The following is a 19,229-nucleotide window of genomic DNA, read 5'->3' as shown; positions in this document are numbered from 1 at the left end:
CAGGAAGATGGTCCAGTTTAAAAAACCAGGCAGTGAATAGCAGCGAGGAGATAGGAAGGTAAACAAAATTTGAGTGTTCACTGAACATTCCACCCCTACTCCAAAGCTTTACCTCCATGCACAAAATTGAAGTGGCTACCATTTAGCATAGCCCTAGCCTAGACCTTCCTCCTTTGGATGCCATCTGGAGGTCCCACCTCTTTTTAATTAACTCCTCTCTATTTTGATCTTTCTGCCACTTCGGGGTAATGCTTCCATTTGAAAGAAGAAATCAAACCACTTCCCTGCTTCCTAATAATCTCTCCTCAAACTGCTCTGTGCATCAGAGCTGATTTCATTACCTGCCGCCTGCTGCTGCTGGTGGTTTTATTTAAAGCACAGGCGTGTGGTGAAGAAAGAATTCAGCATGACCTCCCTGAACTGCTGGGGGATGAATGCTCCACTGCACTGACAGGGAGAAGCTGCTTCCCTTTCTTAAGACTAGCAGACTATGCCAAGCATGGTTGTGAAGCCTCCCACATCCAGGGCCCCATTTTCAATTACTGTACGGGCTGAAAGGGTTTAAAAAAAGAAGTAAAAAAAGCATAGGCTGATATAATCAACAGTGAACAGATGAATGAGAATCTGTAAAATACAACATCATAGAACATAGTAACGGGTACAGCAACTCCTGGCAAGAAAATTAAGTTGAATAGATTGTCTGGAGCTTGGCAGTACTCTTTCTGCAGAGGAACTGTACAAAGGAAAGCCAACAAGAACAAGGATGCTGCATCATTAACCCACACCTTCAGGTTATCTTGCAATGCATCAACATAATAAATTGTAACTGAAGGGAAAGAAGGGTGGACTGAGTGTATGACTAGCTTCTGCCAAGCTTCAAAATTCCTAAGCCCCAGTTCTCTCTGTGTGTGTTTTAATGAAATGGACAAGAAGGTCAGCCTTTTCCTCCCTGAAGCTATTTAACTTCAGGAAGGCCCATTTACACAGCTCTGACAGGCAAGGAAGTAGAGGAATCAGGTTGAATTATGATAAAATAAAATATAACCGTAATTGCTCTCTCTATGAAAAATCTCCTCATTTAGAAATGTACTTAAAATAGCTATTCATGGCTTAGTGAATTCCATTACACTGAAAAGTCAGCATCAACTATTGCGTATGTTCACATAATCCTAGCACTCCCCCAAATTAAGTTGCATTCCAAATGTTTGCCAAGATCTCACTGCGCATTTCCAGAGTCATCACTTATCAAGTACACATTTGCAAATGAGAAACCACCTTGACCCTGCTGGGCATTCTCTTTCAATTCAGGGTAGTCTTGGAAAAAGTCTTTCTTCCTGGGCCACAGCTCTGCCTTCCTAGACTTTAACCATGTGGCAGCACATGCCCCATTTATTGCTCATGGGCTGCTATTTTGAGAGCTTGCTAAACCCTAGCTCGGGATAATGTAAGGCTTCCAATGCAGTCAGCCGGGACAGAGTAGGGTGAACTCTTCTGAACACTGCACCATAAGAAATAACAGAATTAAAAAGATGCATGTAACTTACCTGTTCTTCTGAAAGCTGTGAGATGTGATTCACAGCTGCGTAAGACTCTATCTTTGGATTGAAATGGTTGATAATGGCTCTGAAACAGAGAGAGAAATTTTACATTCATGTATGAAGGTCGGAGAGTGAAAATATTCTCCATTACGTGTTGCAAAGAAGCCTTTTCTTCTACTGTATTGCATAGCTGTGGTGTCATTTTAGCTGACAAAGTTTAAAATCAACAGCTCAAAGGGATATATTTACACATATCAGTTCTACATGGAAAACCAATAAAAATTAGGACCATCTGGTGGTTACTAAGTTACCTAGGATTTCTTATTTGACACCATATTAAACTGGTCCTTGAAGCCCTCCTCTTGAGTTTGCCTGAAACAGATTCTAGAATAATATATCCATACATATAGTCTTGGTCTGTTCAGTCATCTGCATATTTCTGCTTCAAACAGATTATATATATTTTTTCAGAGACAAAAAAAAAGGTTCTCAGTAATTATGATCTAACAAACAATGCAGCTGAGGAGATGAGGTTCTAGGTATCAATCAGCAATTTCCCTTCCACTGATGGCTCCAGTATTCACAGTCACCCTAAACTTATGTTTTGCTACACAAGAGCTGAATGTACACATGGGTTGCTCATTTTCAAAGCTGCAAAACAATGCTGGCATCGGGCCTGTCTGCATGTATGATACTTCTTGCCTGTTGGAATCTTTCAGCCTTTCAGTGCTGAGTAGTCTCAGGCAGATCCAGAAATTGCCACAATGGTTCTCAGACTTCAATTATGCTGTCCTCAGAAACAGATATTATTATTACTATTATTATTATTATTATTATTATTATTATTATTATTACTACCCCGCCCATCTGGCTGGGTTACCCCAGCCACTCTGAGCGGCTTCCAACAGAATATTAAACAGAATAAAATTTCAAACATTAAAAACTTCCCTAAACAGGACTGCCTTCAGATGTCTTCTAAAAGTCAGATAGTTGTTTATTTCCTTGACATCTGGTGGGAGGGCATTCCACAGGGCAGGTGCCACCACTGAGAAGGCCCTCTGCCTGGTTCCCTGCAACCTCACTTCTTGCAGTGAGGGAACTGCCAGAAGGCCCTCGGAGCTGGACCTCAGTGTCCGGGCTGAACGATGGGGGAGGAGACGCTCCTTCAGGTATACTGGACCGAGGTCGTTTAGGGCTTTAAAGGTCAGCACCCACACTTCGAATTGTGCTCAGAAACATACTGGGAGCCAATGTAGGTCTTTCAGGACTGGTGTTATGTGGTCTCAGCTGCCAGGGTAACACAGCTGCTATGCTAGTTTCCCAGCAGTTGTGATGTTGTTACTTACTAGGAGATGGGAGATGTGGCAGGGAAGTCAACGCAGTGCAAGCATGCCAGCAGGACTGCCAAATTTGCATCGTATTGACTTCTTGGTAAGCAAAAGTAATCCATCTGCTGAGAAACTAATGTTGCAGCTGCACCATACCAGATGAGCCACCTATGACTATCCCACAGCACCACTATTTTGGGAGGATTTGTCAGTCATATTACCAGAAAATCTCCAGCACTAAGACAATACTGTATATTAGAGGAGACAGTTTTAAGTCGAGTTCTTCCCAAGCAAATTTTATCAGCCGGGGCGGCCTATGGTGCATTGTGTATACAGTTGCATGTAGCTTCTTAAGTATGCTCTCTGTGGCCTAATGTGATATTAACTGAAACAGATAGTCAAAGGCAAAATATGATACTAATGACACTTCTGACCCAACTATAGCATTATAGCATCAAAGGTGGACAGCATGTAAGCAACCTTATCTGCAAAGTGCATAATAAACAAGTCACAGCTGATTGGAGATACTGACAAGAACAATATGATATTTCAAATAACTTCCACTTGCTCCTCAGTACAATGTTGAATCCTCATACAAGGCTATTAGTGTCTTAGGAGTTAAGACAATCAAAATGTATTTTTATATATTGAGAATATTTCTAAACCACCCTCCATCAACAGATTGCAAGGTGGTATATAAAAGTGCAAATAAAATTAAGTCTCACACAACGTACAAATGCAATTTGTGACCAACACAAAATAAAATAAAACAAAGGCAAATGGAGATAAAGCATGAACTTCCTTTTTGTTTCAGGTTGTTAGAAGTCTCCCGGTTCTACGAATAAAAATACTGATTTCTTTATGGTAAGTGTGATAACAGCTCTTCTAAATGTAAATTGCTTTCATAGACATAGCAGAGGTCAATACATTACATGAACACTAAGGAGATGAAGAAACGATCCAAACGATTGCCTACAAAGGCTGCACTTGTTTACCTAACCTAAAACTTTTCTTAGTTCTTGGAACTAAGTTCTCTCTCCAAACCTCTTGCACACAGAACCCTTAGAATCCATTCCTTATTCCAACTACTAGAGAACATTCACATAACCACGCTAAAATTCTTTATTTTGATAATTTTGCTTTTATATAATCATTGTACAGAATACAGTGTCCCATAATGAGCAAAGGGGGACAAGCAAAACCCTTTGTAAAAAGACAGTTGAATTCATCCAATGAGAAGGAATTGGCTCTCAGCCCACTATACTTTATCAAGGAGATTAGTGCCAGGGTAGGAATAAAGTTTCTTTAAGGAGACGCTTTACCTACTGCTACAAACAAGTAACAGAGGAGCAAAACACACACATCCTTCTCAATATAGATATATCTAAACTTAAACATTGAATTCAAGGGGGGGGACATTAATATTAAATAACAATATTATCAATCCAAAGAGAACAAGAGTAGCTGGAAGTCCCCAGGAGTCCCCAACCTAGGTGATATCCTCTATAAATATTGCATTCATAACACACTCAGACACCCTAGGACTTGGGTAAGGTAAACCAATAAAACTTCACAGTAAGTCCAATTTTTCTCTCTTGGAAGTGGGGCGAGTAGTATGTAGCTAGAACATTTCTATCAGGACGTATTATGGGAAGGAAGCAGGGATCGCTCCTCCACTTTCCCTTCAGCACTCCCCTAAACACTGCCTGCAACAGGAGGAGCTTCTTCTCAAAGCAAGCTGCTCTCCCCCACCAACTGAGACCAGTGACTTTGATGGATTCCACTTGCCTATGCCAGCATCATAATGCAGCACTAATGTATTTTCTGGACCACAAAAATAATTAGTTTTGGTGTGGCTTAGCACTTATAAAAGTTATTGATTCACTCCAAGCTACATGCAGCATGACCTTTTATCCCTGCCCTCCTATGGTAAGAAGGAGCATATGGTATTCATGAGGTGCAGGGAGGGATTCCTTCATAAACAGATTAACACATGGCTGCATTTTAATTTAGTCAGATCCAGCCTTCCTACATAGTCCTATTCTGCAGAACCTCTGAGCAAGAGAGCTTGCTATAAAGCACTCTTCCAAGTAGCTAGAAAAGGAGAACTGTGAAGAGGCCACAGAACGAACTATGAATGGAGGGAGTCCCATCTGCCATCTTTTAGATCCCCTGGGAAACTCACTAAGCCTTCTGAAGCCTAAAACTGGGTGTGTGGAGAGCAGCTGAGTGACCGCTCAATGCAAGACAATTGTAGACATCCAAAGGAAGTTCCATCAGACTTTGGTGCCTGTCCATAAACTCCAGAGTGAAAGGCTAGGGTGAAGTCATCATTTTCAGGGGCCCCTCTTCCTTGTGAGAAAGTTTGAGCTGACCCTTCAAGTGTTCTCAAAATATTGGGTGGTATTCAACAAACCACCCTGTCAGCGCAAGGATTTCCACCTGCACAATGAGACCTTCTCCCCTTCCCGCTCCCCATGGACACCCATGGCAAATCTGCATGGGCTACCCCTAGAACAGATTTAAGGGGCACATGAGGGAAGGGGGAATGTTCTGCTGCACAAGCAGCAATCCTTGTTCACTTAGCGCTATACTGGATTTCATCCAGTATTTTAGGTGTGGAGAGCTCAGCAGCAATTTTGCAAAGATTTCAGTCTTCCCTTATAGTACCACCTTATTAACGACAGCCATGCATAACTGACAAGGAGTACCAAACATGTGAAATGAGATGAATATGACAGAAGGATGAAAAGGGGAAAACGGAGAATAAAATATCCAAGTAAATTTACCTTATGGGCAGCTATAGAGTCAGAGCATAGAATAAATCAATACAAACAAATTGATAAAAGCAATCAAAAGTGACTGTCAAAAGCCCCATGGCAACAAACAAGGAGGGATGGTCCTGGCAGGATCTATCAGAGAGAGCGGGAAATAAGAGGAGGGGTCCAGATAATCTGCCCAGATGCTGCTGGACATCCCAGCTGTCAACCTGCCTCTGGAGATTGAGATTGCCCTGGCAACCAGGGAGGTAAATGAGCCTGAATCAAATAGTGAGCTGGCCCCATCTCCAAAGATGTGCTGTTAAATGTGCTGGCAAGCAGATCCAGCCTACATACAGGAGTGCCCACTTGCTTGTCCAGTCCCACTGTTTGGGACATGAATCATGAGACTGGCTGTGACCACCCCGCTCTGCAAAGCAGGAGCAAAGTGGACATGTCAGCTGTTGTGACAATGTGTTAGCTTCTGCCAACCATGTATCTTACACTTTTATTTCTGAATTACCAATTCTGTAGCCTGTATCTTAATCTATGTTTAAACTATGTGATGACTTTTGGAATAAAGCCTTTGGGAATTCTCAAGTTGAGAGTCCGAGTACTTTGTCTGAGAGTGGGAGCCAGGAGAGTGATGCTTGATGAACTACTCATATGTATTGTCAATTGAAAAACATATTTTTAAGTAATAGCTAGAAGACCATGACCGCCAGTACAGACCAGGGCAATTTTTTAGATTTTCCAATGAGACCCTGCCAGTGGTTCCGCAACTACCAGATTACTACAGGCCTTGTAGTGATAACATTCACCATCTCCCTCTGGAATGATATGCAATTCATGAGCTTTTAAATGCTTCTTAAAAACTTACCTGTTTACACAAGCTTTTTAAAAAAACTCTTGACTCTTAATTTTAAATTGTTTTTGTTTTGCACACTAGTTTTATTTCTGATACAGCTTTGTTCTGCTATAAGATTTTAATTATATATACATATTTTAAGCTCTAAAAGGCAAATAGCCACCTGAGCCGGCAAGTTTATTTGGAAAAAAACACTGGTGTGGGTATAGAGAGAATACATAATGTGGGTGTGGATATTACATAATGTGTAGCTTGGCCATTACTCTTTTCCTAGTGAGCATTCATATACTTAAACTGTTTCAGCCAAAAGACAGAGGACACCCAACCCTGGTTATGTCCATAGAACTCAAGTACTTCTTTAGTGTATTTGCTTACAACTTCCTCCGGATACTGGTGGTAATACAGGTAGAGTCAGCAGGCCTAACATTACCACTACTGTTGCTTCATGCAAACAACAAATAGATTTTATGAGAGCACTCATTTCCTCTTGAACATGATGCGTACTACCCTGACTCATCATATCAAATTGTGGGGAGAATCATAGCTCAGTGAAAGAGTACATGTGATACATACCAAACGATCCAAGTTCAACCTGACATCTCCAGGTGGGCTGGGAGAGACACATGAAATTCTGGAGAGCTGCTGCCAGTCAATGTAGGCAACACTGAGCTAAAGGGACAAATGAACTGCCGCTGTATAAACAGCGTTCTGTGCTCCTGTGCTCTAAAAGTTTAAATATGGGTACTTGTTCAAGTAAGAAATTTGCCCTGGAGTATATTGCTATGAGATAATTTGCCTCTGAGCAATTAACTCAATTGGATAAGTTTATTGTTACCATGCTTATACAAATCTGATATAGGCTATAATCAAGGCAACTGTGACTTAACTCTCTTCAAATGCATCCTCCTCACTGTTTCAATTCCAGAAGTAGGTGAGCAAAACAGAATAAAGCAAAGCCAGCAAAAAATATTTTTAAATCTGTACTAATCCCCTGGTTCACATCTGAAAAAGGTAAAGGTAAAGGTACCCCTGCCCGTACGGGCCAGTCTTGACAGAGACTAGGGTTGTGCGCTCATCTCACTCTAGAGGCCGGGAGCCAGCGCTGTCCGCAGACACTTCCGGGCCAGCGTGACAAGCTGCATCTGGCGACCCAGCACAGCACACGGAACGCCATTTACCTTCCCGCTGGTAAGCGGTCCCTATTTATCTACTTGCACCCGGGGGTGCTTTCGAACTGCTAGGTTGGCAGGCACTGGGACCAAGCGACGGGAGCGCACCCCGCCGTGGGGATTCGAACCGCCGACCATGCGATCGGCAAGTCCTAGGCGCTGAGGTTTTACCCACAGCGCCACCCGCGTCCCACATCTGAAGCTGGGTTCAATTGGTTCTTCCCTTAGCAATGTGCTTTATTCACAGCACCCCAACTTCTAACTTCTCATAAAGTCTCTGAACTGCACATTAGTATAAACACAAAAGCCCTGTTTTAAACAGCACTGTGCTTTAAATATGCATCTATTCCATGCTATTCTACATTTCTTTTTCAGATTAATAATGCAACTGTGAGGCAAATTATCTAAGAATTAACTACTCGAGAGCAAAACTGTCGTAATTCAGGTCTCTGCTATGGATCCAGAATACTCTGGACAGGTCTCCTAATTTATAGATTAGCCACAAACAGGATATTGATTTGCCTTAAACTCAGAGCTGTTTGAGACAGACACTATTTTCCATGGCAAATGAACGTCAAAGTAATTTTCTTGCACAGAACTGGGCAGGAAACAACCTTGTGCTAAGGCTCCTTTGACTAGCGCATATTTCATCGCTGAAGTGGCAACACAAATTCACTGAAATTCTTCAACATTAATGAATTTGCTTTAGCACAAACTGAAAGTCAGCCTGCTAAGAGACAAAGGCAGACTTTTCATCTGCAAAAGAACACACCTGTTTGGCAGAAAGCTTCTGATTAGAAAGGCAAACAATCTTCAAGCCAAGGTTAAGGGGAAAGCCAGGTTTATGTCTCCTTCAGTGCATAGAAGATGCATTCAGACATAATGCTGAGCCAAGAGGTATGGTTTGTTTAATCACACTGGGCAAAAGTTCCATGCTTGTGGCTTGTTTCTCCCACAAAAGAAATGTTGGCTTCAGATCATGGTTTATAGGGAGGGAAGCAAACCATGAGAACTGATTCAGATGCAACGCTAAGTCAATTGCTGTTTCCCTGATCCACTGTGGCAGGAGCAAAGTGGGAGTGCTCGAACTGTGTGCACCTTTTAAAACTTTTAACATCCCAATAATGCTTTAAATGAGCCATCAAGTAACAGGAATCTATTCTTTGTTGCTGTTGTTGTTTTATTAAACCTGGGCAAAAAAGCCAGAGTTAGCTGCTCCAGATTTTTGGGGTTCTTTCTCCCAAAGATGTCTGATGGCATGAGAAATCTTGCATTCTCATCCTCCTCCATCTCCCTTTTCATTAAAGGTAAAGGTAAAGGGACCCCTGACCGTTAGGTCCAGTCGTGGCCGACTCTGGGGTTGCGGCGCTCATCTCGCTCTATAGGCCGAGGGAGCTGGCGTACAGCTTCCGGGTCATGTGGCCAGCATGACTAAGCCGCGTCTGGCGAACCAGAGCAGTGCACGGAAACGCCGTTTACCTTCCTATTTAGCGGTTCCTATTTATCTACTTGCACTTTGACGTGCTTTTGAACTGCTAGGTTGGCAGGAGCTGGGACCGAGCAACGGGAGCTCACCCCGTTGCAGGGATTCGAACCGCCGACCTTATGACCGGCAAGTCCTAGGCTCTGTGGTTCAACCCACCTGCGTCCCTCCCTTTTCATTACTGGAGCCCAATTGCCTCCACTTCACCACCAGTCAGCTATGCAGATAATGAAAGGTAACGAGTTCCACTAATTCCTTCCTTAAAACTTTACTTAGTTGGTTCATAAGCCAACAAAAGTTATCACCTCTCTATTTCCACACCCCCTCGAATTTTGTTCTGTTTCTAACCTAGTTTTTCTGCACACCTAAGGCATAAGCTCTTCAGCTCTTAACTCTTTGCCAAACCACTGCATTATTCACATACCTTCCCTCATGACACACTGTGCCCCTGCCCCAAGAAAAGCACCTCTTCCTCTGCTCTGCTATCCTCACTTATTTGCACCCCCTGGAAACCTGCTCTCTTCTCTACCCATCTCATCCCAGAAACCCCTAGCATTTATATCAATTTTTAACCCTCTAATTGTGCCCAACTTCCTAGCATTTGCAAAAATAATCACTTTAAAACCATCTATTTGTGCCCAACTTCCTCTCCCCCACCCCCTTTCCATATTCTTACTAGAGAATTGGGATATTTTACAGCACATGCTTGCTTTTCTGCTTAGCTCCTGCTTTTACCTATAGTTGCCAGAATAATGAACAGTTCTGAGCATTTATTAGCACCATAAATTCTGGTTAGGATTAAGTGCTTTAAATAAATTGTTTCATTAATTTCTTCTTGATAAAATTCACTGCTCTCCTCTGGAATACAATCGTCTCAGGCCTCTTCAATTCTCTTTAAAAAGAACATCAGATTTCAGTAGCACTTGAACACCAGCATTAACACAACATTCAAAATTCCTCTCCAAATGTTAAGGGTCCATGTCTGAAAAGTGCACACAGGCGTGTCAACCAGGGCATATGGTAACAGAACATCCCACCATATGCCAGCTGACACACAAAACCCAATCTATAATCTTTAAACAATGGCCCAATAGTGCTGTAATGGGCAACCCTGAGCAGAGAGGTTGCTGACATTCTGAACCAGCTCCCATGGCTTCTGCCATTGTGAATTCAAGTCAAGTAAACCATTCAAGAAGCAGCCAAAGAGGAAGCTCTTGCTGCAGCTAGGACTTTCCTCCTGACCCAGCTTTAATGATAAGGCTGCTGTTCCTCTGTGCAAAGTGTCAGGGTTGTTTTCCTCCTCAGTAATGAGCATAAAAATAAACCAGTGAGTTTACGCTTTAAAAGGAGGGATCCAATAGCCACAAAATTAAACGGCAGGGGGGAAAGCAAAACAAAGGGATAGTTTCATCAGACAGTATAAGCAGATTCTTTTTAAGGGTACAGAAAAATATTTGAGTCAGCAGTGTTGTCAGATGGTTAGAGAAAGCAGCCTGTTACACCTGTTCATTCCTGTCAAGTGGGAATGTATTCTTTGTGCAGTAGATGGATTCTGTGTTGAGGGAGCCTCACATCCCATTTTAAAGAAGCAGGGGGGAAAGTACAGAAGAGAGCCTGCTTGTGTAGGCTGAACCTTCAGCAGCTTTTCAGCCTCTCTGTTTTCATCTGGCTCCGTTTGCTTGCAAAAGGGAACACACTGAATGCTTCTGATTCCTTCCCTGGCACTCAATTTTCTATCTCTCATCACTTTCTGGTTATTAAGCAATTCAGTCTATCTCTGTGGCTTGAAGAATAAGCTAATTTTCTGCTGCAACGCATGGCTGTAGATTTAAGATGAGTGATGTATCCGAGTTCTCATCCCCCACCCCTCTTAAATCACTGCTCTTTGACTTCTGCCAGAGTAGATAGCAGAGGTCCAAAGATTAACCACTTCAGTGTGACCATTTACCAGTCACAAGGCATATAAAGCAGGTATTCACAGCAACCTTTCACACAGCATATCTGTCACATGTCGGCAAGAGCTTTCCTATGGAAATAAAACGCCTCTGTACCCAATGAGCCATAATGAGTTCACAATGGACAATAACAGTGCCTGATTGGGACATAGATTCTTTAAACATCCATAAACATCAAAAAGGAATTCGTTTACAAAGCAGTTGTTAGTGAAGCTAATGGCTGATTAATTCAGAGGGAACCCTGGGAAACAGGGCCACTCTATCAACTCTGTTGGAAGACCAACTCCATCAGGCTTATTCCTCAACCACCACATGGCAGCAACCATTCTATCAGGCCACAGCAAAGAGAGAGATGAGAGGAAGGGCCTTTCTACCTGTCCTGGTATGAGAACAACATTTGGGCTCATCCTCTCCCTAAACAGCTAGTCCTTAAACTTAGATAATAACTGGTGTGTGCTTGCCTCCTCTTCCTTTCTCATCTCTTTCTCCTTTTGTATTGTGTTAGTTGGGTCAGAAGTTGGCAGGCAGAGACTATTGTTTTTATTATTCACATGTTAGCCAGTCAGTTAAAAATTTCAAGCATTCTGGATCATTCACCAAGACACCCTTCCTTCTGCCTAAAGATATGCAGCCCAGGAGGCTTAAAAGTAAGCAAACGGACCATGAGGATTTATTCTAACCAACCACAGACACCAGTGCTCCTGTTAGGTACCTTAACTATGCCTTTGGGTACAACATAAATAACTCCACTTTGCACTGCTCATCTACTACATGTACTTTGCCCATATTTCCCAGTGGCTAGCTATAATTTCTGTAGAAGCCCCCTAACCTGCCAAATAATTTTTCAAGGTAAACATATGAAATAATTATGAATCATGCCTCTTAAAATGCTATGAGTAGGGCAATCATTCAAGTAACAATGCAGTTGTTGTGAGACAAGGTGTTAAAACTAAAGAAACGGAACACGAGTTGCGATGGTCTTAAATTATACTAAATAAATTATTTGAAGGTGGCTTAACACATGACTTTTGCTTCCACACTCAAGGGGCTAAGTCCATACTTTTCAAGGGGGTAAGTATTGCCATGGGAGGTACCATTGTTTCCCTTGACTCTGTCTTTAGCCTAAATATTAAGCAAGGCAGTGAACTTGTCTATCAAAAGCATAAACGCAGAAGTATTATGGAGTTCATACACACAACTCTATACTGTGCTTGGCAAAGGATATGTGAAGCAACACCTTTTTTTCAAAAGCTTTCCATTTTGTTTGGTCTACCATCGACCAGCCCCAACAGCCCTGCGGTGGAGCAAAGATGCCATGTTTAAACAAGGGTGGAAATAGCATGGTGCCTACATTGCTATTTGTTATTGCAGACGTCACCTGGAGAAAACGTCTGATATGAAAGGACACATCCAGGCACAGCTACATATGCACACTCTTCCAACATTCAGCTACCAGAGACAAAAGTCCTGAGGCAAAAATGTAAGAGAGACCCACCCTACATAGAGTCTATGGTATATATTGGTAGCTACATAGGGCTAATTATGGCTCTAAGGCAGAATGCTGGGTAGGCTACCACCAGCAGAACATGGCAGCTATGTATCTCATTATTGATCTGCAATTGTTTCATGGTTGTCACCATTTAACGCTGCTTCTCCTTAAGGCAGTTTCTCTTTTATACAGGCATGCTTGCCTCAGGCTACAGATGGATGAGAATGGGCCTCTCTGTGTATCTAAAACCAAGGGTGGCTAACCCACGATCCTCCAAATGTTGTTGGAACTGCATTGGCCATGCTGGCTAGGTCTGAGGGAACAAAAAACATCTAAAGGGACATAGGCCAGTTACCCCTGCCCTAGACACTGCTTTCTAGAAATCTCACCAGGTGGTTACATGCATGTTTCACTGAGTGAAATATGAAAGATGGGTTAGAAGTGGTATGAAGAGAAGATGCTGACTCACTATGTGGAGGCAGCTGCTGGGGGAAACAATTTAAAAGTGAGCTTCACGCGTATCAGCTTTAACACAAAACATTATAATCTCTCATCCTATTGGTTAATATACCCAAAGACTCAACAATCTCCCAGCTGAAATTGTTATTAAGCTGGAAGAATGTTTTTCTCTCTTCTGTAATAAGGTTTCCTTACTCAAATTGCTTTGCTAAACTTATACCGTGATAAACCGGCTCAGTGGTCTGCCTTACTCCTACTCATTGCTCGTCACACACTACAGCCTGCGTAATATGGGGAGTGAATGAAAACACATACTCAGAAACACCTTTTATGTTCTTTGTGTCCCTTTCTGGCCGATTACACCGTGATGATGAAGGTAAAAGGCAAATTAAGGTTCTGGCGAAACCTGCATTCTAGGAGAAGGTAACTAAAGGGATGGGTCACTAGGGATGAGCATTAGACTATGTGATGGGACTCAACAGTGTAAGAATTACCACAAAACTTCAGGCACCAGTTCCCTAGTCATTTCATAATAGGCACTGCTGGCAAATGTTGAGTCCTACTCCCACCCACCCCCTGCAAGAGTAATAACTGTAAATTGGCTCATATGCTTCAAAATAAATCATAATAGGTTTAGATTCCAGCCCTCTGAGACTTAAAACACTTCAGAGTCTGGTGCTGGTAAAAAGCAAAAATATTTTAATTACTCTTTACGCTCATTAGTAGTCTAATTAGTCATTTTATTACATGTTTCTTCCCTTTAAAAAAAGCATGATGCATCTGGGGTTCCTTTTGCTGTGGCTTGTGCAGATCACATGCCAGCTTCAAAATATGCCAAGCAATGAGTGACATTTAAAATGTTTATTCTACATTCCAGAGGGGCAGCCAGGTTAGTCAACAGAGATAATGCCTATCACAAAGCTTACACAATGTAAAGTGAAATATAGAATGTGCACAGAGATTTATTCCTCCATATGCTATGCTTGGCCTTCTGCATTTGACACAACGGTTCATGTAATGACTAGACTACCTTGAAAGGGCTCAACCACCTCATACTCTTCTTCCAGAAAGTAAACAATAGAGCCAGGCTTACAGCATGCCCCAAGACGACCCTGGGTTCCTCATACTAAAGTTTAAAAAATAGGAAAAGCTTTTCCAAAGAACACAGTAGCTTGTGTTTCACATCAGATACATGACTGGAATAAAATAGCATATGGAAGAACAGGCATGAAAAGCAGCCTTTTAGGGGCATCCAAACAATTGAATAGCTTGGGAATCTGCAAGATGCCCAGTTATAGCAAAGGGGCTTATTGATGGGCAGTGTACCATAACGAAAATGTGATAACGTTAAGAAAAGTAGAGGCATTAAATGCTACTCAAGTCAAGTTCTGAGTCACTACCAGGCATTTCAATTTAGATTCTTGCATTGCAGGGCGTTGAATTAGATGGCCCTTGGGTTAACTTCCTGCTCTACAATTCTATGATTCTATCGGTTTCCTGCTAGAGAGTGGCAGGATGCTCACAAGAGGTCTCTGGCCAATCACAACTAGCAGACAGCAGACTTAAGGTGCTTCTCATGAAGAAGATGGTGACCCTTTCCCAGGAAATGTGAACTGAGCTTGATTACTAGTTAAAGATGTTTCCTTGAGGAATCTTCTGGGAAAACATAATGGCTGAATAATGGCATGTGGTTGAATTATATATGGCAAAGGTTCCAGAAACTAATTTGGCTTTTGCACATGTTGTAGCCAATACTGCTGTTCAATCCCATGCCTAGGGAGGTCAGTCAGCTTAAAGCAATATTTGTTTTTGTACTACCTCTGGAATGAATCTAAAGTGCAGAGTAACGTCAAAGTATCACATAGTTCCAGAGCACATGCAGAGTTCTCATTAACAATGAGCTCCAGCAAGACACTAGAAATTCACTAAAGCAATGGACTTTTGGATTCAGCAGGGAGTTGGACTAGCAATTTCTCTTGGTATCCTAGCAGTTTAATTCTAGCTGCTGCCAAGAGAAGTACTTCCAAATAGTGCTGATGCACACCCCTTCTCAACATCCCAGAAGAATAAGAAATTCAAAACAGTGATCCCCTTGGCTTGGAGCATATTGCCAATGTGTAACATATTCAAAATTCAGCAGTGCTCACAAAAAAATACTTATATACCACAAATGTAGCTTCAACCCTGATAATAATTATGGTAAAATGCCCTTACAGATAAAGCACATCTCTAAAAATGTAGTACAAATGCAATACTTGAGATGAGAATTCATATTAAAAAAGTAAAGTAGTAATATTCTCATCCTAACATTGTCACACACTAAATACTGCCACCATTGAGGTTACTAGGATAAACACCAGTAAAAGTGCAACAACTGGAACTGGGTATTATGGGATGCAACTAATGTTCCTATGTCAGGTTTGCATTCTACCATAAATGTAATAACAGCATCTCTAAAATGAGGTGAAGGAACTGAGGCTATAGCATAAGTTGCTTTTGAAAATAAAAATATTTTTCCCCTTAAACAGCTACAGTATCATTGAATGAACACAAAAACATCTACAATGTCTAAGCCCACATATACTTGCACAGTTTACATTACACCAGTCAATTATCATTTGCTAAACTTTGTTGTTACTAGGAGGTATCTACAACCTTCTATTTGAAGCTTCACTGACATCACATCTCACCCCCAAGTATCTTTCTGTTGTAACACATTGTATAAAGATGATAGCCCATTTTAGGAATCATGTAATACAGCAGCCTTTGCCAAGCTGGTGCCCTCCAGATCTGGACTACAATTCCCATGAGCTGCACTATTGTGGCTATGCTAGTGCTGCCACAATTCAACATATGTCGGTCGGGGGGGGGGGTTCCTAACCGATTAAAATTATACTGGTTTTTCTAAAAGTGGGAGAGCTGAAGGACAGTGTTAGCCTGGTGTTCTGAAGCAGCTCCCTACTGAGTTTTCAGTTATTTGTTTGCTCAGCATCAGCAATGTGCATGCTGGGGAATAATTTACCAGAGAATCTAGCCTTGTATGAGGAACTAATCCACATACTCACTGAGGTATTTTGTAAACACTTCTGGAGGTTTATTTCCATCCTTTGTATTGATGTAGATGAGCCACTTAGGAGACGTGTAAGTTCTAAACCACAAAGCCTAGGGCTTGCCGATCAGAAGGTCGGCAGTTCGAATCCCCGCAACGGGGTGAGCTCCCATTGCTCAGTCCCTGCTCCTGCCAACCTAGCAATTCGAAAGCACGTCAAAGTGCAAGTAGATAAATAGGTACCGCTCTGGCGGGAAGGTAAACAGTATTTCCATGCGCTGCTCTGGTTCGCCAGAAGCAGCTTAGTCATGCTGGCCACATGACCTGGAAGCTGTACGTCGGCTCCCTTGGCCAGCCAGTAAAGCGAGATGAGCACCGCAACCCCAGAGTCGTTCGCGACTGGACTTAACAGTCAGGGGTCCCTCTACCTTTACCTTTAAGTTCACTATGGGTTTCCCAATGCACATCTTGGGGGTCTGAATATGTAAGAAAGGCATTGGGGCTTGGATGCTCAGACAGAGTAAAAGGATTGGAAGTGGGGTCATGGTAAAAAAAAAAAGAGAGAAACTATTTATAGTCCAAATCTTGTTGTCGACAACCAGCCAGAGACTCAGCAGGTGCAACTAACTAAAATGCAGATGGATCCAAATAAATGTGCCCTTGATTCCTTGTTCTGGCAAAGGGGTGTGGGGGTGTGAGTGGGTGTGCGCGCGCACACAGTTCAAGGATAGACAATACATGGAGTATTTATTTTCTGGTGCTCTTCTAGATACTAGGCATTTTTCTTTTTTTCTTAATTTCTTGACTTTTTTTCTTATATTTATCTTGGATTTGTAGCTCTGCAAAATTCACTTATCTGTGGATTCAAGCAATAGTCAACTCAAATGTTGTTTTTAAGAAGTTACAAGGTACATTCTTTCCACAACTGTACAACTTCAGAGATGTAGGGCAGATAACCATGCCTGAACTGCCATTTTCAGGAAGGGAGCCTGAGGAATCAAGGCAAATAGTAGTCACAAGTTCTAGACATTACTGACAACTGAAAAGAACCAAGTCACTAGGCCCAGATGGTATCCTTCCAAGAATTCTTAAACAACTCAAATGTAGAATTGCTCATCTTCTCACAAAAATATATAAAATGTTCCTAAGGTCAGCCTCTGTACAAAGCGACTGTAAGGTGCTCAAAGTTATGTCAGTGTTTAAAAATGGATCCAGAAAATGGCAGGCTAGTTAGCTTAACATATATTCCAGATAAATTGTTGGAAAGCATAAAATTATCAAGCACAAAGAAGGACAAATCCTGCCAAAAACGAAACAAGGCTTCTGCAAAGGAAAGTCCTGTCTCATTAACCTTTTTTTGAGTGTCAATAAGCAAGTGCATGGGGTAATCCAGTAGACACTATTACTTACCTTCACAAAGTCTTAAGTGGCAACTGAGATTTAGTGCAAGATATAAATGTTGAAACAACTAGAAATACTGACTACATTACTATCAGATTCAACCAAAATAGAAAGCTCTAATTCACACCTTGTATCAAAAGCTTTGGGGAACAATTTTTTTTTTTTAAGTCTTTCTTAAAAAATGTGAGAGATGCCCAATCTGTATAGGAACTGCACTGTGAAATACCTTTGTGTCTTATTATAAAATAACTCAATCAAATACAATCTCTGCTAACAGTTACAGAGAGCAAACATAATAAACATTCCTCAGCCTCTCTGTTCCCAAGTTGTCTACTTAAAAGACAGCCTGCTCCCACTTGATCTTGCCCATCTGTTGAGGTCTTCAAGAAAGGCCTCGCTCAGCTTCCTACAGGTGTGAGATATGCAGCTGGAAGAATACAGGATAAGGCCCTCTTGGCTACAGCACACAAACATGGTAGGATCATCTGGCCCCTTCCTTATTTGACCTTCTGACATTTAGAGAAGAGTGTCTCACTTCAACAGGCCTTCAATATTTATTTGCTCTCCCTCCTTGCATTGGTGTTGATTATTTTCCTGCTGCTCTTGCTCTCTCTCACTCTCTGTTTGAAATAACATTGTTTATTCTATTTTTTTGGGTATGCAAATTTGAGGACATCTGGGTGGAAAATAAAATGGAAGTATTTAGCACCCTGTGGCTACTAATACTGCTAACTGGTAGTGAAGTAAGAGCTGCCCTCTGCCTACATTTTGTAGAGCTGCTTCCTCTCTGTTTTCTAAAGCACAACATGATATTTAAAGAGGAAACAGCAATAGGATTTTAAAGCAGCAGCCAAAAAACTAAAAGCAAAACATGCTGTGTAAGAATTAATAATAATTAAAGAAAAGAAAAAGCCAGTGTAATAAGCACACAAAGCATGGAATGGTCTAACTAATCATGCCATGAAGAAATTGGATAAAAAAGTATGCACTTTTATGGAGCAATTTAGCCTGGCAAGCAATTAATCCTGGAAGTACTATGTTAAATGAATAGGTTTCCCTTTAAGGAGATTGCATTTATCACCAGTAATGTATTCCAAGCAATTTGTCAGATGGTCACAGACTTTACATTTGAGGTGGTTATCTAGTCCACACAGAAGAGCGATTTCTGACCGCCAGGAAAGAATGAGTGTGGTCTATATACTAAAGCAATGATAAACACCAAGGAATAAGAGTACAGCATTAGAGCCTTCCAACCAATACAGCAATCTTTCATGTAGTCTAATGCAGAAAAGGAAGAAAGCCAGGAACTCAGCATTAGCTTTTCATGAACTAATTTATTTTGCACAGGGTCTCATACATAGAAAGATAGAGGAGACCACAAAGGAATTCTCCCAACCAAAACTACTTTATTAAATTCTAGTAGGATGCATGTCACAAATCAATTCTTTACCAACCCATTTCCCAGTTCATAATTGTTCGGTTTAGTCTGAAGGCACACAAGACCACCACCTTATTGAAATAGAATACATCAGTATGCCACCTTGGATTTCACAATTGAAGAAAGGTAGGATACAAATGTAAGAAATAAATGTTGTTGCTTTTCTATTCATTCATTCATTCATTCATTCATTCATTTGATTTATATATCACCCTTCATCATAAGACCTCAGGACAGTTTTCTAGATGAGAATGGGAAGATATTTGGCACTGGGTGTAATACAGAAGATGATT

General features: G+C 41.5%; 1 protein-coding gene across 4 annotated transcripts in view; it reads right to left on the bottom strand.

The window, feature by feature from the left end:
- The window catches only part of ARMH3 (armadillo like helical domain containing 3), a 127,021-nt gene that overhangs the window by 30,213 nt on the left and 77,579 nt on the right, over nt 1-19,229 (bottom strand). For all 4 annotated transcript variants that reach the window (XM_081007069.1, XM_081007066.1, XM_081007067.1 and 1 more), the window contains one exon: nt 1,545-1,623. In XM_081007069.1, coding sequence (XP_080863195.1) covers nt 1,545-1,623 — 79 coding nt within the window. The remainder of the gene's footprint in view (nt 1-1,544; nt 1,624-19,229) is intronic.

Source organism: Podarcis pityusensis (genome assembly GCF_964106645.2).
Source record: "Podarcis pityusensis genome assembly, chromosome: 5".
Lineage (NCBI taxonomy): Eukaryota > Metazoa > Chordata > Lepidosauria > Squamata > Lacertidae > Podarcis > Podarcis pityusensis.
The sequence above is the reverse complement of the archived record's forward strand: the minus strand, read 5'-3'. Positions and strand labels throughout refer to the sequence as shown.